Below are 27,257 nucleotides of genomic sequence, written 5' to 3' on the forward strand. Positions count from 1 at the left end.
CCTCAGCTGCCACATAGTGGCGTTGCTGTAGGAATATGCATGTCTACTGCTACGCCTCCTCCCATTGGTCCGATCCCTTCTCTGGGTTGGACGCTCACATGGGCCATGTGTATAAAGTGGTACATTGCCCCTTTCAGTGCTTCAGTGATACTGCGTGTCAGCGGTGGACAACGGTGCAAAAAAATAAGCTCAAGCCGTAAAACGTAAAGCAACGGTGACAGCAGTCCATATAACTTCAAAACTGACCACGGAAGGAGGTGAATTGAGTAGCCAGAATTCCCTATCCTTCGTCGGGCTGCGCTGGAGCGTCCCACAAGAGGAACTTACTCTGAGATTTGTCACACATTGTTGCGGTCCGCGTTTGCTAGTGACTGTGTAAAAAGCGACAGCAGCAGCATTTTCTGAACTTGACGCGCGCGTGTTGTGTGGCGGACTATTCTCGAAATGTGAGGAAAGTTTTCGCTTTCTTCGCATGAAAGCTTAAAACTTTGTTGCCTCCAGTTAGAGGGGACTTAAAACACGGAGGTGAAGAAGGATATTTTAAGTCTCTGACACTCAAAGGACGATTTCTCTGCTTTGTGAAGCGAGGACGAGTCAGGTTGGTGATTTTGAATTCACGAGTCTCAAGTTTCTGCCGCCCTGGCCAGTGATATTAACGTGTGAATTTGACCTCGGATAAGTTGTCAACAAGAAGCAAACTGGCTGGTGTATGCGTACATTTACATGCATGGGCATACGTATATCTATAAATAGAAGCTCGTGCCTATGTATTAAATCCTGGCCACTCATCTTCATCATTCACCTTCATCATAATCCCAGTGAAACCCACGGGTGTCGCTTTGGCTGTTAGGGTAGGTGTCGCATGGACTGACATGGCCACCGATCTCGCCATGAGCGCAGATTTGCCCAACAGCCCTTTGGCTATTGAATATGTCAACGACTTCGACCTCATGAAGTTTGAGGTCAAGAAAGAGCCCCCGGAGGCCGACCGCTATTGCCACCGCCTGCCCCCGGGCTCGCTGTCCTCCACCCCTATCAGCACGCCCTGCTCCTCGGTGCCTTCCTCGCCCAGCTTCTGTGCCCCCAGTCCCGGATCTCAGCCTGGGCAGAACCTCGTAAATGGTGTTAACAACAACAACAGTGGAAACAACAACAACACCCAAGGCTCCTCGGGCAAGCCGCAGCTGGACGATCTCTACTGGATTCCCAACTATCAGCATCACATAAGTCCAGAGGCCCTCAACCTGACGCCCGAGGACGCGGTGGAAGCACTCATCGGTAACGCGCACCACCATCATCACCACCACCAGCCCTACGAGGGATTCCGCGGTCAGCAGTACGTCGGAGAAGACCTCTCGGCGCCCACAAACGGTCACCACCACCCGGTGCACCACCACCACCATCATCACCACGGCCACCACGCGCACGCGCGCATCGAGGACCGCTTCTCGGACGAGCAGCTGGTGAGCATGACAGTGCGCGAGCTTAACCGGCAACTGAGAGGCTTCAGCAAAGAAGAGGTGATCCGCCTCAAGCAGAAACGGCGAACCCTGAAGAACCGCGGCTACGCGCAGTCGTGCCGCTACAAGCGCGTGCAGCAGCGTCACATGCTCGAAAGCGAAAAGTGCACGCTCCAGAGCCAGGTGGAGCAACTCAAGCAAGACGTGTCGCGTCTCATGAAAGAGCGGGACCTGTACAAGGAGAAGTACGAGAAGCTCGCGAGCCGAACCTTTAACGGCGGCGGCGGCAACGGAGGCGGCAACACTCGGGACCCGTCCAACGGCACTCACGGCAAAACCACTTCCACGGAATTCTTCATGTGAGAGTGATTCTTGTTAAAGACTTTTTCCCACACCAACGTATTCGTTTTTTAAACCTTACATTTTTTTATGATTTTCAGTGTGAATCTTATTTGCAGTTATTTTCTTAAATACTCAATGTCCGTTCTAGAACATGCACTCATGAAAATAAAGGTTTTACAGTCTGATGCCATAGGAGAACCTTTTTAAATTCCACAAATACATATTTTATTTAGAGAAACATCTAGCTATGTGCTGGTGCTTTAAAGAACCAATATCTGGAGAACCCAGAATGTAACATCCAGAACTTTTCGTTCTCCAAAGAACTAATCACTTTTTACAGCCAAAATGGTTATTGATAAGAAGGTCAAGTCCTTTGCTGAACTTAAAGTGCTGAAAAGAAACACTGAAGAACCTTTATTTTTAAGAGCCTAACATTACAGCGCCGTATTTAAAGTTTTCACCCATTATTTGTGTATAACTGCACCATGAAAGTCTTAAGGTTAGTGTGATGTTAGGATTATCTTCCACAGATACTGCACGGACCCTTCTACTTCATAAAACCTCCGATCTAAACATGGGATCACTCATAACCTCCAAAGACTTATCAGTTTTGGATTCTGTAAATTCGTATTTTTCCTTTGTCTTTAGAGGCATACAGACGCTTCCTTAATATTGTTTTTCTTGTCTTAACGGATTGACGAGTCTTAATGGCGATGAGAAAATACTGGAAACAAAACTTCAGCTTGTGAAGGAACTTTGGAAGGAACAATAATAATATTAAAACACTTGTAAGCAAGAAAGGGAGATAGCAATACATCCTTGACTTTTCTGTCATGAACTGAGGTTGAGGGGGCTTGTGAACTTTGAAGGCCCTCAATCATTGCTCATGTCTGCATTACTAATCCTGCATGCGGGACATGTATGGTACTCCAAACGCGCCAGGTCCTTACTCTCTTTTCCCCATACAGCACTTGGATGAAAAGCATGGCCCTTAACCACTCTCTCTTCTCTTAATTTTTTTTGTTCCTTTCGTTTCTTCTGTTCGACACAAACCGTGTGAAGGACCTCATGCGTACCTGCGAAATCACATGAAATCATTTTTTTTTTCTATTGTTTTAAAAGTACAGAATAAGAACAAAGAAACAAAAAAAAACCGAACTGAGCCAGAGTTATTTATTACCACTTGTACATATGTAGAGGTCGATTGGTGTGTTAATTTAACTTTCTTTTTAAAGTCATTTTTGCTTGATTATTTAAAACGTCTTAATAACGATGTTTGTATGTAGTAGCATGCAAATGACAAAGATATTCTCATTCTATTGAATTTGTACAATTTCAAAGGAAAGCCTACTGCACTACGATTCAAAGAATTTGGATTTATATAACATTTCTTTTCCTCTGTGTTAATCAAATTGATGTTATGGTGAACATAGTCGATCGTCGAAAGTGCATATAAACACAAGAACTTTAATTGCTGCTAATATTCTATGCACCAAATTCGAAAGCAATTAACAGAAGCTCTGATTATGTGAATTTTGTAGGCCTACTTCAAAATAAATGAAGGTATGTAGAAAACTGGTTAGACTTGGATATCAAAAATAACTATCATCTCCTAAAGAAAGTTTTTTTTTCTTCTTTTTTTTTTCTTTTTTTTCTGAATGGCCGGGATGATAAACGACAAAACTGTTAACTTCAAATATACGACAACCGTCGTTAATAAGGCTAGAAGGGTTGTTTTAACTTTTTATGACATAATAAAACTGTAGCATATGCTGTATAAAGCAATTGCCTATGTTTTGCATTGCAACATTGTGATGATGATAATAGGCTTCCGACCCTCAGTTACACTACAGGTAGATTAAATGCTGAAATAATTCAAAAATAACAGAGAGACTTGTGTGCAAACTTGGCTAAAAGTAATCGTGCGCATTTAGTTTGTGATCATTTGAGGTTGAAATATAGCCCATCTTGTCCCGGCTAAAGGAACAAAGTTGCCAAAGTGGATAATGCACGTAAATTATCCGTTTTCAAATTCTTTCCGACCTGTGTATGCTTAGTTTCCTGACAAATCTATCGACCAGACTCCAAAAATAATGTCTTCAAGTATGCTCCTCTACCTGGGTTAGTATTTGCTTGATATTCTCACATGAAAACCACTGTTAACATTGATTTAATTTTTGGGGATGAATTATGAATTATGATGAAGTTCGTTATGAAGCAATCTCTCTGTCTATTGGTCTAATTTGAGGCACAGCGGCTTGAGGTTACATAACCACATGTGCTGTCCTGTGTGCTGTCTTATGTAAACAAATAAATAATAAAATGGGGAAAAAAAGAAAAAACTGTACATAGCCTATAATTTCTATATATTTATCGAAAATATAAATGTCCTTACGTGTCAGTAAGTCCAAACCAAAATGTTTCGAAATGGAATGTTGTTCAGAATCTTGTTTTCATAATGTTTAATAAAAACTTCTGTCAAATGCTTCAGCCTGTTTCCCACTTACTCAACCAGTGTCTTTTCAAAGCTAAAATATGTGAGCTATACAAGTGGTATAAAGATTTCACAATCTATTAGGATTACAAAATATCAGGTATAAAACAAAAATTAATAATAACAATAATGCACGAAATAACGAAAAATAATACACATTGTCCGGGGCTCAGCAAATTAAGCATGTTAAAATGTAAATGGTACAATTTCAAACGTTCAACTATTGATATTGTTTGTTTACGATTTAAAAAAAAAAGAAGAATTTCAATAATTTATTATAATTCTATGAACTATGATGAAGGCTTAATACTTATGCGCTATAGAGATTTATTTTAAGTGTACAAATGCTTACAACGTGACATTCGTTTATGACATTAAAACGTTTTTGTTTTTTTTGTTTTTTTACACAAATGTTTAAATAGCCTATTATTTAAAAGATTAAAGGAGAACAAACGAGCAAATGTTCTTATTATTATATTATATTGCTCGCAAACTTCTCACAATGGAACAGTATAAGAAGTAATTAATGTTGGGTGGCACTAAATGTTCATCTTTTAATCAGGGTTAATTAAACGTTGTTGTGGTATTGGTCGCAATCAATTTTTACTTTACTCGAGTAATAATATTAAGGCGAAAATTATGAAATTATGATCAATTTCATTTTCATAATGGCAAACATTATACTCTCATTGTCTGTAGGCTGTAGCCTAATCGTTTGGAGCGCTGTTTCAGGTTATCCAGACTTCATCACAGACAAATCTTCCTATTTGTTTTCTCTTACTCCTAATTATGGTAAACCAAATGTTTCTTAATATATATATATATATTATTATATCAGAATGAACAGCTTTCTAATACTAAATACTTTGAACAAGACTAAACAAGATTGACGTGATTAACGTGAGAGTCTATATTCTAATCCCCCCCCCCCCCCCCCCCCCCCCCCATGCTGTTTCCAGTTCAATACTCTGTGTGAAGATAAAAACTTTAGTTTTTCTTTAAGTGTTCTGACCTCTGCACTTGTTGTTGTATCAAAGGCTAAACTGGATGTGTCACTTAACCTCTTTTGCTTTATCACTGGTTGTGTGTCAGAGGCAACAGAGTTTTAGAGGTTCGGATGAGTTCAGATTCAATATATGCCTGTATGGGAAAGATCTTTATATTATTAATATTGGTTCTTTTTTTCTTTTTCTTTTTTTACATTATGTGCATGAGAATCTAAAAAACACTGTGCCCATCACACTTGCAGGCTTTCTGCTCTCCCCTCTTTTAAAGAACCATCAATTCACCCCTTTAATTGTTTGATCATAATATATCATTCAAGTGCAACATATTCATTGGCATTTTGAAACCCAGTGGAACTTCATTAATTATGTTTCAGTGGGTGAAATATAGCATTACTTGCTCTCCATCATACCTGCCACTTATGAGCTATTTCAACCAGCATATTAAGATTAATGGAAATCCCAAATGTTCTGAATTTTTTACACAGTGCTGTAACCAAAATGTCAGTATAACTCTGTTTCAGAGTTGCTCTGCCCCTTTCCTGTTCTCTGTCCAGTGTCATTTGTCATTTTTACATTAATTTGTCCTTTTTTAATCCATCAGGTGAAGGTTATTTTGGAAATAATGAAACCTGCTTCTTGAATGGTGTGACTTGTTTGGTCTAGTTTGATGCAGTTTAGTGAATTTAAAGTAAACCAAGGTCGGCATCTCTCTCTCTGATACTCATTCACCATCCCGACTGTGCTTTTTTTTTTTTGTGCATTTGTATGTCTGTAATAAACAGACAAAATGTAGCAGATCTATTTGACAGGCCAAAGAAAGCTAAGAGGTTCTCTGAAGAGGGTCGTCTGGAATATTTGCCCAAATCATACAGGAATAGTCACTTAGAATTTCAATTGATTGATTAAAGAAAAACATTTCATTTATATTTTTTACTTTTCTAATGACTTTTTTTCCCCAATAATTTGCAAATATAAAACTATGGATGCAGTTTTATACGCCGTATTTGAATACAGGAGAGTGTGTCATTTTCCCCTCAAGCATCCAGAAGTCTCAACACGATTAAAGACACTTGACTATTTTATATCTTCATTTATTTATTTATTTATTTTATTTTTTGACCGTGCAGCCCAGGGGGAGCATTTTTGTTTGCCACTGTCTTTTTGTGAAGGTTTACTGTATAACTGACATTGATACTTTTCTTACTTTTTACGATTAAGAGTAGGAGACGGGAGGGCCTGCATGTATCTTTCTCAAACAGAAATTCAGCCTGGTTGACACACTGAGTTGCTAAACATGACATTTGTCATGTTTCCGTGCTATGCACACAACAGGCCACGTTTGGTTGGAGCAAGAGGTGGCCACTGAGATGCTGTCTGTCCTTGTTCAGTTCGGCAGCATCCCAGACTCAGTCTCTATCTCAAACCCATCCCATCCCCCACACTTCCTCTCATTTCTGCTGTGTCAGAGGAGACAATGTGTATGACAGCCATCACTTCATCCCGACCATGTACCTGACTGACACTCACACTGTTTTTGTTTTAATAGCACTGGTGTATTTATTTGAATTTATTCACTATAATGCCTGAATGCATTAATTGCAATCCATAATGCCTTGAATAGTGTGAATGATGACAATACCTATTTTTTGTTTCTTTAATGCCTTTTTCCTCCTTTTTTTTTTCTCTCAGCAACAGTGCATTCATGATGAATGTATTGTACCAAAAGGCACACATTTGATCTTGCACGTTGGTAGCCATAGGCCAAGGTGCATTTAATAAAGCGGTGAGAAGAGATGGAGGCAAGTAGGAAGTGAGAGTGAGAGGAAGGTAGTGAGTTCTTTGGCGTCTAGGCTGCATTGCCGATGAGATTCCCCTGTAGTCAGCGTCTCTATGGCTCAGCTTACAAGAGAGGCAGACGCACGTTCACACACACACACACACACACACACAATGCACTTCACACACTCATGAAGGCACTTTGGAAATTGTGTGTAGCCTACACTTGAATAAACGACATTTTATACGTGGGCCTGATTATCTAAGAAGCACATAAGCCATAATACAAAATAGGCTATTGGTTGTCAAAGAAAACAAAATTAACAATTGGATTCATAATGGTTATTTTCGACAGATTGCAATAAAAGCCTCCCCTCTAGAGATCTGTACGCTGGCCACGTTTATTGGACGTGTTTGAAATCATAGACACAAAATGTCGCAACCCCTAAAATATATCGACAGCTTGATGAATCGCCTATGAAGCTCTATTAACGCTTAGCAGGTATTAATAATTATTTAGAACGCTCTCAGGATTGAATTAGTGACCCAGGGCGCGCACCGTGCGCGATCCCCCAAACGCCGACAAACTCATTACTGCGGAACGGCTCCCTCCACACAGCGAGCGGAGCCACGGCGCTGCACCGACCCGCTGAAAAAAAGCAATTTACAGATGGTGAGTGAGCGACCCTTCGCTGCTGCACAACCGGCTGTCACACACACACAAACGCGCGCTGACACGCTGTGTGCTGAATAGACAAAGCGAAAAAACATGCTATCACAGGGAGAAAATCTGCAACGCAAGCGATTTTTTTCCTCAGTTTTTCGTGCACCCGAAAATAAACAAATAAATAAACAAACAAACAGACAAACAAATGGCTCCTAATGTCGAACCGTGCCTGATTATGAAAACGGAGCGATGAAATGCCAGAAGATTTGAATTTTTCAGACTTTGCCACTCTGCCAATTACTGTGTGGAAAGAGCTCCTGTCAGTCATGTCTCGCCTTGACAGCCTACAGCTAAACAGTGAGCACGTGGAACTCCCTCTGGCTTTGGGTGAGGTGAACTTTGGGGCCCTGCAGAAAAAGAAAAAAAACTATTTTTTTCTCTCTTGTGAGGCACATGGAAATATGTTGGCTCTGAATGTCTCATTTCATGAAAAAAAAAAAAAAAAAAAAAAAATAGTTCAGCACATTGGCAGAATTATATTTCTCTATAAGTGGGGTGGGGTGGGGTGGGGGGTGGGGGTAAATTATCATTCACGTCCCCTCTCTTTCTCTGTTCTCTTGATTTACTGCCCCTCAATGGTCTCTGTAAATAAAATGTTGCAAAAAAGCAAATAAACTGTTAATATTATGTTGGCTCATGGCTCAAAAAACCAATATAAATAAAGTAGTAAACTGAAGTCTTGTAGGTAATGGTGTCTTAGTAACACTTTACAATAAGGTTTAATTTGTTAACATTAGTCATTAGCTAACATGAACAATAAACAATAAATATACAACATTTATTAATCTTATAGGTAAACTGTAAAAAAATATATGATCAATAAGTTATGACAATGTATGTTTTACATTGCTTTAACTCATTAAATGAAGTTAAGCATTTTTCAACTTTTTGTTATACAAGATTCAACTCATTTTTTAAAAGTCAGTTTAATGTAATTTAAGTTGAAATTACTTATACAACCAAGTTGATTGTACTTAATTTAAGGCAGCAACTTTTTTTTTACAGTGTAATGTTAATTTCTACATTTACTATTAAAATCAAAAGTTAATCTGTTAGTTAATGCACTGTGAACTAATATTAACAAACAATGAATAATTGTATATGAACTAGCACCAACAAAACTGTAATGTAACTATGAGCAAAATATATTGTTCATGTTAACTAATGCATTAACTGTTGTTAACAAATAAGTGTAAAGTGTAACCGGCGTCTTTTCCAAATATAAAATGTGTCTATATTATTTTTTCTACATATTTGGAGAGAACGTAGGCTATGGTCAGTCATCAAGTTAGAATTATGAAATTATGAAATGAATGAGATGAATGTGTCTGTCAGCCTGTCCTTCACTGCCCGCTCTTTGTTTTACAGGCGCTCATTGACCTGCAGTGACCTTCAGAAAGAGGTTGTGTTTTCGCTGATTCACTCTGATCCATCCGTTCGGTTCTCCACACAAGTCTGCTGTGTTTGCACCCTTGATCATGTGTTTTTCAGTTCCCTCCACTCACTCTATCAGCTCTTCAGAGCAGGTCAGTTCAAGCCTTTGCTTGTCGGTGACTCTTGCCCTCATAACTTCTGGCTAAAGAGTATGATGCGATTGTTCTTTAGTCTTGTCGTGCTCCTTCTATACAGTGTGTCATATAGTCCGGTTGGTGGTTGCAGGTCTCGGTTTGTGTGGCCAAAATGAAAATAAAAGTAATGCAGTGGCTGAACAGGAAGAAGTGTCCTTTGTGACACTGGGGTCAATCAACAAATCAATTGCTCCATTACTCTACTGGACCTGGCCAACACCCATCACACACATACACACACTTTGGACTCCTCATCCACAAAATGTTCCTCTCTGTCTTACTTTCTTATAGCCTGTGGCCCATTTCACACCGCATGCATAAGAGACACAACAGCACAACTGCGACAACAGATTGGCGTTGTTGTTCACACTGAGAGCTTTTCCACTGCATAACCGATTTGCAAGTGGTTTGTGGATACATTAAGTATTTCTTTTGGCTGTGAATTAGAAAATGTTATCGAGAGTTGGTCATTTTGAAAAGTGAAATCAAAACCATAGTGTAGCAACAAGGTTCTTAATTGTCTCAGTTCAGTCACATTTGCTGAATAGACAGTGATATTTGTGCGAAATTTGTTAAATATTGAATTGCTAATGCTTTTTTAATTCCAGTTCAGTTCCTCAATTTAAACTGAATTTAAAGTGAGGTAGAAAACAATAAGTTTTGAATTTGATTTTAAGTAGAATTAAAAGAAATCCATGTAACTATTATGTCTAATAGAAAGTTTTTCAAGACAAACTGGCTTAATGAATAATAATGAAACTTTTCCCGAGTAAAAGAACAAGACAGTTATGTTTGTAATGTCAGCAGAAATTAATATATACAATAAATTCATAAACACTGCTATTCAGAAGTGTGGGGTCAGTTGATTGATCAAAAGTGACAGTAAAGACATTTAATAATATTAACAAAATTATATTTCAAATACATTGTTCTTTTGAACTTTGATTCATCAAATAATACTGAAAAAAGTATCATGATTTCCACAAAAAAATATTAAGTAACAGTGATAATAATAAGAAATGTTTCTTTAGCACCAAATCAGCATATTAGAATGATTTCTGAAGGATTATGGGACACTGAAGACTGGAGGAATGATTCTAAAAATTCAAGCTTTGCTATCACGGGAATAAATTGCTTTAAAATATATTAAAATAGAAAATTATTATATAAAATTGTTAAAATATTTCACAATATTACTGTTCTCACAATGTTTTGTTCAAATAAATGCAGCCTTGACGAGCATAAGAGACTAAAAGAAACAAACAATCTATCGATCCCAAATTCACTTTCATTTAAAGGACCAATATGTAAAACAACACTTCATTCCTCAGAATGCTTTCATTGTCCATTCCAATTTAGCTTCCTGATCAATTGAATTCAAATTCACATTTATGTAAATCAGAACCTGATTTCACCAAGTGCAACATGTTCCTGGATAAACATCTTTGGATTTCAATTCAGGGACAAGTTATGTCAAGTTTAGGCTTACAACCAGGGTTAGGTGCCTCTACATCAGTGTTATTCACCTATCATTACCCTCTGATTTTAGGGATAATTTAACAAAATAGTTAAATTAAACAAAATATGTTGACCCAGGAATGCGACTTTACAAAATCAGGATGTGCTTTATGTATAATCAACCAGAATATTTTGACAATATTTTTGTGTCGAACAATTTGAATCCGAATTTAGTTTCACAGAGTAAAAAACACCATGAACCGAAGAAGGCTTGTGTTGAGTTTAGCTAGAAACAGATGAAGGGGGAGATGTATATGGAAAGTAGGGAGCGATAGAATGAAGCCAGCGACCAGCCGAGTCCACTGACACTATCATTACTCGTGTGTGTCAGTAAGTGGGCCAAAAGCGCTTTCCCTGAATGAACACACACAGAGTCAAGGACCAGGATCAGCGCTCATCTGCTGTGGAGTCTCCCCCTCTCTCTGCCTTTATGCGCAGGACAATCATACGCTCCATCTGCACTCGACTGATGCTCCTCTCCATTGGGTGGTGCACTTCAGCAGAGAGACGCAATTCAACTCTCTGACGTCAATGCAATTGTATTTTAATTCACTTCAGAATGCAAACAAATAAATCTTCATTTTCAAAAAAAAAAAAAAAGTATGGCTTATAGTTATGAGTTGTGTAGGAATGTATGCAAAGGATCTGCAGTTCAAAGAAAGGACATGACATGGAGCTCATTAATTCTTAACGGTGTCCAGGATGCCAGGAAGTGACCGGTACATGGTAACAGAGCTTTTATTTTACATCCATTTAGCATAACAAAGTAAAGATGTTCTGGAATGAGTTTGAATGAACAAGAGTGCTCTGTTTTGACAGATTACTTTCCCGCAGATTTTGTGTGACTGGACAGGAACACACCGTTGGCACATGATAAAGAGTGCAGGTATCTTCACTTCCCTTTATCTGCTGTTGTGCTCTCCAGAGGTATCTCAATCTCAAACTACATTCACACTGTTTTAGTCCATACTGAAGAGAAGTCTGAGCAACTAAACCTCACTAAACTTTGTGACTTCTTGAACACCTATCTACTTTTTCCTCTTTTTTTCTTGGCACCTGGTACAGTATGAACTTGGTATAAAGGTATAATAACAGTACATATTAAGGAGAAAATATATACTATATTTTATGTATTTCTTTAAACATTCACATACATGGCCACGTATGTGTGTGTGTGTGTGTGTGTGTGTGTGTGTGTGTGTGTATATATGTATATAAATGTGGCCATGTTCTCTCTCTCTCTCTCTCTCTCTCTCTCTCTCTCTCTCTCTCTCTCTCTCTCTCTCTCTCTCTCTCTATAGAGAGAGAGAGAGAGAGAGAGAGAGAGAGAGAGAGAGTTATACAAGTTTAGGATCAGTAAGAAGGTTTTATGTTTTTAAAAAGAAGTCTCTTCTGCTCAAGGCTGCATTATTCAAAATACCATAAAAAAATATTGTGAAATAATGTTACAATTTACAATAACGTTTTTTTGTTGTTGTTGTTTTATTCCTGTTATGCAATGCTGGATTTTCAGCATCATTTCTCCAGTCTTCAGTGTCACACGATCCTTCAGAAATCATGCTAATATGCTGATTTGCTGCTCAAGAAACATTTCTGATTATTAATGTTGAAAACAGTTCAGGAAACATCAGGATTCTTTGATGAATAGAAAGGTCAAATAATCCTGAAAGAATTGTACACAACATTTTTCAACGTCACATTAGGGAAGAAAAAACGATCGCAATTGCAGTTTCATGCCAACTTTAAAATAAATGATGTTTTAAAAAATGAAAAACTAATTAAAATTTTGTAAATATCCTTTACCTCAAATTGTTGTGCTTATTAATTAAATTACATAAAAATGCATTAAATCAAAAGTTCATAGGTTTAGAAGCATTTTCACTGGTGGTCTCAGACTTATTATGTGTGTGTGCGTGTGTCTAATAGATAATGTATGTATATACATTGTGTGTGTGTGTGGTCCTGGTAAACCAGCTGCATTATGGGGACAAAATGTCCACACAAAGATGGCAATATCTGAAATCCTTGTCATCGTGGAAAACAGGTTATAAATCATACTAAGTGAAGTTTTTTGAAAATGCTGAAAGTTTTCTGCTCGGGCAGGTTTAGGGTTAGTGTAGGGAATAGAATATAATTTGTACAGTATAAAAATCATTATGTCTATGGAATATCCCCATAAAACATAAACATAAAACCGTGTGTGTGTGTGTGTGTGTGTGTGTGTGCGTGCGTCAAATAGATACCCCACTTAAGTGCCTCCTCTTAATTTGGTAATCTTAGATTTAGTGCACTTGATATCTGCTGACAGACAATGCTCCGATATCCTGGCTCTTGGATTGATACCATGTCTAAACATTGGCAGCCTCTGTTGTATACTGCAGCCTTGAGGGTCCTCTCTAACCCTGACAAAGTGCCACACGTTATGCACTGCATTATCCGCTTGTGTTTATGTCTCTTTAAGACCCTCAATTGTTTTTGTTACAGTAATGTTGTTAATGAACCGTGGAAAGTTGTTGGCACTCTCTCCTTCAATCTATTTTTAAGAACCCGCTGACAGATTTATAGGATACTGTCGCCAAACTTTCCATAATACAACAAAGTGCCTCTAACAAGCTAAAAAGATGCGTATAATGGAAGAAAATCCAAATCAATTACAATGTTTAGTATAAAAAATGTATAGTCTCTCCTCTCATTTGAAAGGCCTCCAGTTCATGTCCCAGTTTACCCTTGTTCCACTTTATAGGTCCTAATAATACAGAAGAGAGCAAAAACAGAGCAGAAAGTTTTCTGCTAAAGACTGCACACTCAGCTTGACTCTCACAGAACGGTTGTAGATGGAGGGAGAAAGAAAACAGAAATTGTGGTAAGACTAGTCGCACAAATGACAAGAAACTGGCACATAGTGACAGAAAGAGGTGTATTAGCACCAGCTGCTGGTTAGCGTGCGGGCGCATGTGTGCGAGAGAGACTGACAAATCATCTCTCTGGTCTAAATGGCGGAGAGCATGTCTTGTGGTGAGACGCATTGGCAGTATGAGGTCATGGTGGAAGAAAGGCTGACTTTCCTGCATATCCTATTCCTACACTGCATTACTGAGCGCGGCTATGATGAATTATGACACCTCAGTCATCTGCGATTTCCTGTTGTTGTGACCCTAATTTAAACCATTAACAAGAACTCCTCCATGCTCATCCATCCTTTTTTCTTTCATAAATCCTAAATTTTCCTCTTGTTTTATGTCTTTTTGTTCGCTCTATCCCCCTTTTGTTCTTCTCTTTTGTTCATCTGAAAGTCAAGCATTTCAGAAGCTGTCAGGTAAGTGAACTTGTCTTTTCATTTTACAATTGATTTCTTATCCATTGGGGCAGACAATTTACCTACCTGTCTTGTCCGAGGTCATTTTGAATGAGTGAACATATTCATGGCAACATGACCGAGCATGTAAAGCATGCAAACTATCATTGCACAGTTCCCTTGTGTATGATGCAGGATGACTTGCTGCTCTTGTGGGACCGTCGGGCTCTTTTTTCAATGAAACAAGTCTTTTGTTGCCTTCTCTGAAAGAGAAAATTACCTATTTTCTTATCAAATCTCACGTTCCCGGGGGAATCGCGCATACACACACGAGCTCGCCTCGGTAGTGCCGCTGTTTATGTCGCGTGATTGTGTGTTTGAGTAAACTGTGGAGCTGTGAGTGTTGTGCGCCCTTAGCATGCCTCCGGGAGCCAACTGAAGCCAGACATAGACTCCGCTCAGACACCAACACAGTGACACTTGCACCCAAGCTGACATAAACACACACATGTGCAAATACAAACAGGACGGCCCCCCTGTAAACCCCACCCTTACAAGATAGGCCCTTATAAATAAATCACTCTTCAGCCCAGTCTCACCTGCTTCTGTTTATATCACTGAAATATGCATGACCTTTATTAACATTTAAGGGCGGATGTCAAGCAATTGCATGAGCTCTTACACAACATGTCACATACATTATTAGCTAACCCTTGCACCATCATTTGTATAATCAAATTCTTGCCGTTATGTTATCTAAAAGATTTTGTTACTTGACATACTTGATAATGATTGAACTTTATGACATTGGGCAAATTCAATCTCTTGAAACAGTGCTTTATCAAGTTTGTCATAAACATTTTGGAAGCAGTATTATAGCAGAGAGAAATGTAAGGGACTGCATGATGTTGAGGTTTAGATCTACAGTACAACAGGACCAACAAGTGACTTAACAGATGGAATTTTACTTCATATGTTGGTCAAGCAAAAAAAAAATATAATAATTAAAAATTAAAAATAAATAAATAAATAAATATACATACAAAATGCTAATTTCCAACATTGTAACAATTTTGTTTTGTAGGTTTCACGCATGTTCGTAGGTTTCAGGCATGTTCAAGTCTTTCATGCAGAGTCCAAATCAACTCAACTCAACTCAACTCAACTCAACTCAACTCAACTCAACTCAACTCTTCACCTTTTGTCACAGGTACATGTCAAATCCCCTTTCTTTATAGTTAATATTATTATGTATTATTTAAAATTTCTTTGTTTTATTTCATTATTTTGAGAAATTTCCACAATCAGTCTTGTCTAATACTTATCAAGAAAAAAATGGCACTTAAAATTTGTCATCATTTTCACAACAGGCCATGCACAGACAATGTTGCGAAAGTATTTTTCCTTGTAGACCTAAATACTTTGTTTGTTGTTCGCGTTTTTAAAAATTTAATTTGGAGTCCAAGTTATATCTCAAATCTTTAAAGTTTTCATCTTTAAGTTGCAGGGGGATAAAAAAGAAAATATACAGTATAAATAGGTTTACTGTATATTTCTTAGGAACTTTACATATCATTTGGTGTACAGAAAAATGGCTCTAGAACTGAAGCATGCGGCAGCAAGGGAAAAAAAAAATTGCCAAGCCAAATAAGAGGGGAAAAACAAAGTCATAGAGGTGTCACAGTGTTCTTCAGTACACCTCTTGTATTTCTGCCCAAAGAGACACACTTTGGAGAAACTCCCAGTCTACAGTTTGAGGGGGAATACAGATATTCATCAAACCTGTCTGGGGAAATTCCCTTGGTCCCGATGTATCCCACGCCTGAAGATGGGGAACCGAGCGACTCTGATGAGTCAGATAAATCTTCAGTGTCCCTGTGGAACACTGAGACTTTGGCATGTCAGAACAATAGATACCAATAGAAAATGTGAATTTTAGTGTAGTTTTAACAGACATTTCCTCAAAAATCAAACCGCATATGTTTTCATATGATCTAAATGATATGCATATTCAAAGCAATGAAAGCAGAGGAAGCTAAAGAAGTAATCAGATGATTAGTCATTGATAGATCAATGGAAAACAACAGCATATTTAAATGCTTCATGCTAAGGATGATTGATGGCTGGAAGGGAGGAAATAATGGATAGATAAAGACAGTAGAATGGTGGTCTGGATAACAGATGCCCACCACACAGTGGACCAATATTGTCCTTGTTCCACCCTGACACCTGTGCTGTACAATTAATGATCTGTGATCGGTGATTCCTTCAGGGCAGGGTAAACCACAGCCTCAACACATTGAGATGTACTGTGTTTAGTATTCATTTATGAGAATGCATAAATTGAAATTATTTGTCTGCATAAGTGCATGATTTTGTGAGCTTGCAGGTATGCGTGGCAAGTGAGACCTGTTGTGTATCACTGAGACATGCGTGCCACCCGTCACCAGGGAGTGAGTACTCAGTTGTCACTGTGAGAAAGTGAGAGAGGTGGAAGACCAGCTGTGCCACTGCAGTTGGAACAGATGGACACAGTTTCATACACATCATGCTGCCTAGAAACGACAAATATCAACAACACGGTTGTCGTACACTTGTTCAGTTTGTTCAATTTAATTTAGCTGTTGCTACCATTAGATGTATTGGCAAGATGACTAAACACTGATTAGGCAATTATATATATATATATATATATATATATATATATATATATATATATATGGTTTATTATTACAGCTGAATAATTTTGTTGAAACTGTTATACTATTTTTCAGGATTCTTCGATGAATAGAAAGTTAAAAATAACAGCATCTATTTGAAATAGAAATCTTTTGTAAATCTTATAAATATCTTTACTGTCACTTTTGAGCAATTTGATGCATCCTTGCAAAATACAAATGTTAACTGACCCCAAACTTTTGAATGGTTGTGTATATTTTATACCTATATATCTCTGTATAGCCATAAATTAAATTTTAATTTTTCACATCTGTTAGATTTTTGTTTTATTTTAATTTACATTTTACATTTAATTTTTAATAAACAAATTAAGTTCAGAGTTCAACCAAAATGATTGTATGATTCAATGATTGTAAACAAATGTTTTAACATATTATAATCAAAGCACTTTTTTTTTTTAAATAAGTGTTTTTAATAGTATAAATACAAAATCAATCAATCAATCAACCAATCTGGCTCACAGGAGGATATAATTTGATCTGATTGATCTGCATGATGGCATTTTTCTTCTTCTTTTTTTCTTTTTTTTTGGATATTGTCAAAGGCTGATTTGTAAAAGAAGGACTGTCAACAACCTCATGTTTCCTCTGACTGGTCTTTAAGTGTGTGTCCATGTATACTGGATGTGTGGGAGGGACTATTCTTCCACTGTGGACTTTTAAATATTTATTCAGTGTCCACACATTGAGTAAGCAAACAGTCTGTGAGGAGAACAAGAAAGAAACAAAGGAAGGGAAGTGAGACACACAGGCCATGTCAGAGGATCTTTAAGAAGAATGCTTGTTTGGGAACCACAGGAACATGTAGGATGACAGTGATTTGCTCTGTGAGGCGGTTCCCCTAAAGCATCAGGTCTATTAAAATTTGATGATTATGTTTCCTCTACGGGGAAAAAAGACAGCCGGACTCCACGTCAATATAGGCATGGTGGATTTGTGAAAGAAGAATGAGAGTGAAGTTTAATGGGGATGTAATGGACCCTCATATTTAGGCAAAGTGTACAAAACAAACAATTATAACAATGTTAATAGACTTAATTCTACTATTATTATATGTATTATTATTTAAATAATGATTTAATATAATAATAATAAGCTATTATAATGTAATAATTATTACTATTATAATGTAATTTTACTTTTGCATTCACTCACGATTAAACGGTAGAATCAGTATGTTTTTTATATATAAACTGCATGGATTAAATGTGGGGACAATAGGTTTATTTTACATGTAAAACCAAAAATGGTGAATACAGTATATCCCTCTGCAGTCATCGGGCAGGTCACACAACTAAACAGCATGAAATATTCATGGAGTATATGCTTAAGAATCTATTAGCTACATGTGCATGCATATACATCTCCTCAAGTGTGAAGGCAGGTGTAACCTTGTTGTGGGACTCTGTTAGAACACCCTGTTAGGGGTCGAGAGATTCAGGGATGGTGTGCTGTTACCGTGGCAATGTTTCACACCCCTCTGGAGTTGAATGTAACCCCCGTGGCATGGATTCACATGTTTAGGACACTTGCAAAAGGTGTCAACTAGATGTGAGAAGAAATGAGGAAATCATGTGAATGCCTATTAATAATTAGTCAAATAATTACCTTGAAGTCACCATGAAATCCAAAGTGACAATTCTTGTTTTTTTATGGAATATGGCAGTCTTTATAATAAATTATTTATCCGTGCACATCTTTTTTTTTTTTTTATTCATGTTCCCTTGTAATCTTTAATCTTTATAACTCCCCCTCCTCTTGCAGTGACATCTCTTCTCTCTCTGATGATGTGTGTACTGGTGTGAGGGCGGGACAACCTGTCACTCACACGACATCATAGCAATAGCAAAAAACAACAATCCAAACAATTCCTGAAGGACAAAATCAAGTCCTTGCAAGACTATTGCTTCATGCCGACTTTAACTGTAAATGTCCTGTAAACAAGATATCATAATGAATATTTTTATTTATTTTGTAGTACTTTGTATTTCTACAGTATATAATGCATGCATTATCATTTAGCATGATACAAAGACATTATAATTATTTTAAAAAGAGATGATATTTTTTTTTTGTGTGTGTGGCTTTGCCGGTATGACAGAGCAGTTGATAACGCATTGTTCATTTTCAATTATCAGGCACTGGAGTATTAACTCACCAAAAGCCACGGAACAATTAACTTCCTTCCTGCCTCCAATAATGAGCACAACAACATGTCCCTAGTGCACTTGTGAGTACAATTCATTAACAACCCTCTCTCTCTCTCTCTCTCTCTCTCTCTCTCTCTCTCTCTCTCTCTCTCTCTCTCTCTCTCTCTCTCTCTCTCTCTCTCTCTCTCTCTCTCTCTCTATCTCTCTGCCAAGAGAATGAAATGGAAAGAGACTGAATCACAGTGGTCGTTTTGTGAATTATTTATTCCTTCCTTTTCTGTACCTGTCCTTTATTTCTACCCTCTTTTTTTCTGCCTGGCTCTCACTCTCTTGTTATAATAAACTTGAATTGACATGTGTAAAGTGGGTTTTGTGTGTATTGAAATCTTGGCCGTGTTCTCCGGTACTGTGACATAACTGTCTTGTGCTCCGTGTTATGTCTGTTCATTGAGGTGAATGGAAGGTCAGAGAAAATCATGTCACAGGGTCACAGGGTCAAAGGTTGTGCTAGTGGACAGATGATGTATGATGATGATGTATGATGTTCGTAATAATATTTTCATTTTCGAGAGTATTTAAATAATGTGTAAATAAATATTTATATAGGCAATATATGTATATGTACTGTTATGTTGTTATATGAACAAGTTAATTAACTTGCTTGAAAAAAAAAATCATAAAAATCAATCAATGCGTTGTTCCACCCCATACAAGCCACCAGGCATAAGCTGACGCAGCAATTCAACCTTTGTCTTCAAAAATCCATTTGCTCAGTCAGATAATGCCCCTGAGGCGAGCATATGTAAACATATTTAACTTATCATAAAACATTTGATAGAAAAGTGCCTGTCAGCAAGAATAGCTGTCCATTAATATAAATGGTAACACTTAGAACAATCCACAAGCATTCATTATGCTTATAAGCTATGATTAGCCCTGACAGAAAGTTCACAATCCTTGTAACTATGGATGACAGAGACAATAATCACTATCAATTAATGATGGTTATTTTTGTGATCCATTATTAAAGGGGTCCTATTATGCTTTTTCACTTTTTCAACTTTAGTTAGTGTTTAATGTTGCTGTTTGAGCATTTAAAATATCTGCAAGGTTACAAAGCTCAAAGTCCACTCCAAAGGGAGATTTTATTTACCAGAATCCACTTTCAAGAACTACAATGAACGGCTCGTTTGGACTACAACACGCTTTTCTTGGATCTTATGAAGTCATAGTGTTCCTCATTTAAATAATCCCCGCCCACGGAATACGCAAAAATGTTGGCGAGGCCTTGTTGAGCTGTGCTAGAGAAGACAAAGAGTGACAAAGAGGGGTTAATGTATTTATAACACTGTTCCTGAACATTATAACCCCAATGTTTGTCTGTCCGCTGCACAGTTTACAGAAAACAGCAGACAGAGTACAATGCAGGCTATGCACAAAAGCTTCACCTGAAAGACATAGCCATTCCCATTTTGTGGGGACAATCTGTTGTTTATAGATCACAACTTGTAAATATGTCTTATTATTTGTAGTTGTGTTTTCTATCAACATTTCCAATTATAAGCTTTATGTAGATGCTATGATAGCTATGATGTAACGAAGGGCAAAGCTTTGCCTCAGCTAGCCTGCTAACTAACATTACAGTAGATGTAGTGTTTACTGTAGCTTTTGTAAGCTCTTGCTTTAAGAACGTTCACCGCCCCTTAGAAAAATGATCCATGATTTTGTGATCGATTAGCCTACTGTTTGTATTACCATAGCTTTCTGACAAATATGATTAAATGGTGGATAACATCGTATCTATAAGAAAATGACAACAACAACAAAAAACATACCACTCTGAAACATCCTGTGAAATCAGTGCTTGCAAAGTCCGTGCTTGAAATCCGTTCTGCACGATCCTCTTGATCGTTAACATTGTCAGGGTCTGAAACGGGCTCGAAATGGTTTGAAATTGACGCCATCGTTAATATTTACATCTGAGTAGAGCTCGCGCTTATGAAGGGGTATGACATTTTCCGAACATGCGCTAAGCTCTGCCAATCACAACACACTGGGCCGGAAGGGGGGGCTTCATAGAAAACCAAGCATTCAACCAGTCTGGAGATACAGATTTTTGAGTAGCTGTAATAATGTTAAATATTTGAAAAATAATATGTGTTTTTTGTACAATCAAGCATGAAAACATATTCGAGTACACCCCCAAAACAATCAAGACTTCGTAAAAGGGCATAATAGTACCACTTTAAGATAATCAGAGCATGGTATTTCATTAAGTCACTTTTGAAAAAACAGTATGTGAATTAGTTTCAGAGATGGCAGATATTTTTGTCTGAAACTCCTGACACCAGTCATGTCTATTTAGTATATTTTGAAAGCTCTTGAAGTGACATACAGTGCTGTATTTGCAAATCACTGCATTACATTCTTTCTATCTTGTTTATATATTTAGTTTTTTTATGTGTGATGGAGTGAGAAAACAAGAAAAGTCTCCATAAAAACAGGGCACAAATGTATTGTGTGGAATTTGCTCTATTGATTTTTCACAGGTGTTTTATACACTTATTTTGAATTATGCCTTGCGTTATGTTGTGTTTTAGGGTTAAAGGAAATGTCTGTAAACTTGTCTGTGAGATAATGTCCTGGCAGAAAATTACCAGTACCGTTTCCATTTTTCTACAGTTATTTTTTTCCTCACAGTGAATGTCAGTGATAGCATCACAGTGTCATCAGCCATTGCAGTCTTGAGGTGACAAAGAACCCTCAATATATCAGTGCTTATAGAAGTTCGTAAATCATGTCAGTATAGAAATGAATATATAAGCCACTTTATGAGTCTGAGGCCAAATATTTCATTCATCTCTGTTCACGAGGAGAGGAAAGGGCTCCCTAAAATAAGATTCTTCTGTTCTGAATTTCTTTTCTCCACACATATAGGGTAAAATGCATGGGCTAAATGCAGCCTAAATTAGATTTTCTCCAAAACAAGTAAGAACAAACACCACCACAGCCTGTTTGTATGCGCTGGGGTGGATTTGTTGCAAAGGATGTGCAGAGTTAGCTCACTTTGCCTGGAGATTTGTTTAGGAATGCAGAATATGTTCTTTTAAAATACTTAAGATGTTTTGAGATGGCAAAAGTATTTAAAAGTGATTAAAGGTACAATATGTAAGAATTTTTTATCAAAATATCCAAAAACCACTTGCATAGTGTTATATATTTCTTTCAATTATGTACTTACATTATCCTAAATGTTTCCAAGAATTTGAAAATTCTGAGAAATTCACAATTTTAAATAGTGCCCGTCCCTTCACTTGTCGCCTGTCAATGACGTAATATCCGCGTTATCCCATGTTTCCACTCATACTGCCATGGCGACAGATGTGGACAACTGCGTAATGTTTAGCGGCACGCTGTTGTTGTTTTGTTCAAACATTATGGATCAAGTTTGGGGCAAAAGAAGAAATAAAACGAGGATCAATATCGGCGTGGCGTTTTTGAGATGCCGAGAGCTTCGCTGCAAACTTCGACTTGACAGAGCTTCACATGACAGAGAAGCCGCTCCTGTACTTTATTAGACAGGTGAGCAAATGTACATAAAACAAATCAATGTTATATATCCCAACATGATGAAGTGTTAGAATATGATCAGTATGTTACTCTAATGCTGATGTAGCTTACTGCTAAACTCATATAGCCAACAAACTAACACATAGAATAACATTATAACTTTCAACACACTCAAATGCCATTTAGTGTGATAGTGTAACGTTAGACCAAGTGAAAAAGTGCTGTGTTACCTCACAAGTTTAATTCATCAAATTAACTGACCTGTGTGAGTAGTGATTCAGCACTAGCGGGTAGTTCGGTAGAATTAAATGTCCTCATTCCGTTATATCCGTGGGACTCGCGTGTGGTGCTGATATCTGTCTCTTATTAGCAATCGCGACCTGCTTCATACCACATTATGTTACCATTATGTTAAAAAAACGTGAATGTATTCACTCATCCATAAACTTTATTAGGCAAGTTCCATGATTCCGCTTATCACTGCATCATCAATCTACACCTTTGTTATTGTAAGAAGTTAGCTACCCCTAGCGGCGAAAAGAATTACATATTGTAGCTTTAAATAAAAAATGGCTTAAGTATTTATGAATAACTATATACTTAAATGCTAGTTTTAACATAAAAATATGTACATGACACATTTTGCCATTTAACATTTCTCTTTATACAAATGTTTATCCATCAATATTCAATAAATATATAAATATTTTTAAATAATATATTTAGGAAATTTTTTATAATTACACCACTGCTCAAATGTTTGGGGTTGCAAAGTTTTTTTAGAAATATTTTTTAAATATTCACCAAGGCTGCATGCATTATCAAAACACAGTCAAAAACACAAATGCTGTGAAATATATTTACAATTTAAAAATATATATACTGTATGTAATTACATGTAAATGTAATTTATTCCTGTGATGGCAAAGCTGAATTTTCAGCATCAGCATTCAGAAATCATTCTAATATGCTGCTCAAGAAACAGTTCTTCTTATTATCAATTTTGAAAGCTAGAAAACAGTTGTGCAGCTTAATATATTTGTGGAGACTGTGATACTTTTTTCATGATTCCTTTATGAAAAGAACTTTCAAAAGAACAGTATGTATTTGAAAGAGAAGTCATTAAAAGTCTTTAATGTCATTTTTGATCAATTTAATGCATCCTTGCTGAAAATATTAATTTCTTTAAATAATAATAATAAATCTTACATTATATCATACTATATATCTGACTCTTCACCCCTCTCTTTTTGTCTGTTTGTCACTTCTTGTCATCTCTGTAGAAACAGCCAGAGGACAAGAAGCCCTGGAGCACCTCAGAGATTCACTGAACAATTAACTCTGTGTGTGCGTCTGTACGATTGCCGGAGTGACACTTGGGATCAGCGTTATGAGGAAACGTGAGTATTCAAGAAACCTCCGTTTTTAATAATTAATGTAGTGGTCAGGTATTTTCATGTTGGTTCTCTAACATATTCTGTTTGGCAAGAAACAGGTGAGAATAGCTGCAAATGGGTAGTTTGGGTTGGATGGAGGGGTATGGATCAGGACTTGGTAAGGTGGTAATATTTTAAACTCGATCAATCCTCCGAGTACACCTGTCTCATTATCTGTGGTCTGTGGTAGCCTCTTCTGAATGCATTTCACTCTCTCTGGACAGACCTTGTGTCAGCAAGGTTATTTAGCTGAATACACATCCACTCATCACACTGTAGGAGGGAAACAAACAAGCGCACACACTTATACTCATGTAATCAAAGGTGTAAAGTGCTGAAGTCCATGAATTCTTTGATAACACCTGATAAAAGTGAGGAGATCTCTTTGACTTGTCTTTAAGAGAGGACAGTAAAGGCAAAGACAAACCAGAAGGCCTGAGGCCAATTAGACGCAAGCAGTTTGTTTGAACTGTGTTGACGGTCTTTCTTCCCTTCATCATACAATCAACAAACCCTCTAGGAGTGAAATGCACATCTTCCTGCTTCAGAGGAGCAACACTACTGCAGAGTGACTGATGGACAGGTCAATGATTGCAGGCAGACGCAGTGCAGTTTATGATTTTAAGCAGAGGTTATGCATACAGGCGCTGTCCGTGGTGCTGGTGCAAGCAAATCTGCATGGCTGGCTGCTGGTTTGAAGTATTGGTGCAGTCTGTGACTGTGATATATAAAACAAAAATGAGATTTTTTTGTCACATTAAGGTCACAATATATAATGTAGACCTACTATTAAATACAATACACAATTTGAGATGAGGTAGAAATGTTTTGACTAATGAGAAAAATTCTAAGAAGAAATAACAAGAATTCGTTGTGATGCAAATACTGTATGTCCACAATGTACAGTATGAATGTTGTTAGTAGGCAAACTAAATAAACTTTGGAGTGTGAAAAGTATTGTTTTAACATGGGCCTATTTTATATTTTATAAAATGTTTTTTCCCCACCATAAAAAAAAAAACACCCTGTAAAATACTCCTTGAGTGTGTGAGATTTTATACCAGATTGTAATTTCCACCAGAATACACCAACTAGTTTGTACACCCTATATACACCCTGAACTAAACTAAACTAAACTAAAAGCAAAGCAAAGCAAAGCAAAGCTACTCCACTACAGTATCTGAAAATGTTTTATTTTATTTTATTTTATTTTATTTTATTTTATTTTATTTTATTTTATTTTATTTTATTTTATTTTATTTTATTTTATTTTATTTTATTTTATTTTATTTTATTTTATTTTATTTTATTTTATTTTATTTTATTTTATTTCCTTATATCCTTCCTTCAAAATATGATCACGAGTGGCCACATGAGACACATCTGAGATGTTTAAATGCTGATGTGCCAGAGCTGATCACACAGCCGATCATAATACCAGGCAAAAACAGTGCCTACAGTTGTTGCCATGTGGTTTGTGGTGCCCTGGTCCAGCGTATAGGCCGCAGGAGAGGTCCACGGTGCCGGGCAGGTTTGTGGGTCTGGAGCTGCAGTCAAAGCTGCTGATGGCGAAGGCCAACACAGCTCCCTTTGTGCTGAAGCACGGGCCTGAAAGCGCTGCGTCGGGTCTTTACCCACAGCCCACCGAGACATGCCTCCCGATCACCTGAGCCATGAGCTGCCTCCCTCAGCGATTCACACTCACATACACGCACACACACCATTTGACCGCACCCCAACCCCCTTCGCACACACCCGCTGAGACGGTCATCAGCATGGTCATTAATTGTGGAGTTCCCCTGAGGCTGATAGAAAGAGTGAGTGAGGGAGGGGGCCGAAACGAGAGGAGGACTCCTGTTCGATGTTGGCTGAGGGTGCGTCTGCCAGGCCCTTGGGTGAGTTTTGCTCTGTAAGCACTCTTGTGTGTCTTCATGCAGCTGTGTATTAATCTGCTTAGGTTTCTTTCACACAAATAATTTGGATTGTGCGTTTTTTAATTTGCATACGGACAGTCTTATCACGTTAATGTCTATTTGTGCATAGTTAATCACAACGTGCGATTCGTATATATATGGGATTGTTTGTTTTTCTGTCCTGCGCGTACAAGAGTTTTCTCATGGCGTGAGCATCCAGCGAGCCATAAATCCCAGCTGTTTGTCTCATTTCCGTCTCATTAGAGAGAGGAGACCAAGCGCACGGCTGTGGACCATGAGATTAGTAATTAACACAAGGCCTAACGAAGGCAAAATTAAAAACAACAGCTCTACAAACTCAACCCATCAAGTCGGACCTGCTGACTAGAGAAACAAAACGCTGAGATGTCCAATGAGGCCTGAGACAAACTAACTTGGAGATCTGACTCCACATCCTCTTCGTCAAACTCTTCGTTCACTTCAAGTCGCCCATTAGGCACTATGAGCGCTAGCTGACTGGATTGAACAACAAATTTGGTCAGCTGTTTATGACGGATTACCTGGGGTCAGGTGATTATGAAAAGAACAGGCATGCACAAAGAACATATGCATATAAACAATCACATTGGAACGCTGTGAGAATTAAGGTACGCTCATAATGTCACCTCAGGGAGATAAAACGTGTTTAATGATGGTGCATTGAAGTGATGAAAAGAGAAATAAATCCTACTGAAGGGGATGATGAGGGAGAGGAAGAAGTGGAGAGAATTCCTCTTGACCTTTGACCTGCGTGGAGTGACAGGCTCATTTGCGCGTGGCCGAGTGAGCATGTATTGGCTCTGTGAGTGTGTGTTCATGTCAGAGTGTTTGTGTGACTGTGGGCTAATTCTCTCTGACACCGGGCAGACTCGGAATGCCATCGCTGTCCCTCTACATTAGCCCCTTCTGATCCTCTTGCCACTCACACACTCAGAATGAAGGAGAGGGGAAGAGAACTAGTTGCTGCACACTGTCTGAAATAAACATCTGGGATAAAATCTCACACACTGTCTCTCGAAGAGCAATTTACAGTTGGACACGTTTGGCCCTGTGGACCTTTACACTTGTGCACATAAAGTGCACAGTATATACATCACTGGAGGACAATAACAATGTTTTCCTCACACTAACTCCAAAAAAAACAAACTTATATTCTATTATTTTCTATTTATTTATTATTTATTACACAAAGTTCAGAAGTTTAATGGATAATTTTCAGTAGTC

The 27,257-nt window shown here is 37.7% G+C and overlaps 1 protein-coding gene across 1 annotated transcript; it reads left to right on the plus strand.

The window, feature by feature from the left end:
• The first annotated feature begins 149 nt into the window (after positions 1–149).
• mafaa (MAF bZIP transcription factor Aa) lies at positions 150–4,289 on the plus strand. Its single transcript, XM_084129669.1, has one exon. It carries the CDS (start codon positions 873–875, stop codon positions 1,821–1,823), a length of 951 nt encoding a protein of 316 aa, XP_083985795.1. The 5' UTR covers positions 150–872; the 3' UTR covers positions 1,824–4,289.
• The last annotated feature ends 22,968 nt before the right edge of the window (positions 4,290–27,257 follow it).

This window comes from Abramis brama, assembly GCF_963993115.1.
Source record: "Abramis brama genome assembly, chromosome: 11".
NCBI classification, from domain to species: domain Eukaryota; kingdom Metazoa; phylum Chordata; class Actinopteri; order Cypriniformes; family Leuciscidae; genus Abramis; species Abramis brama.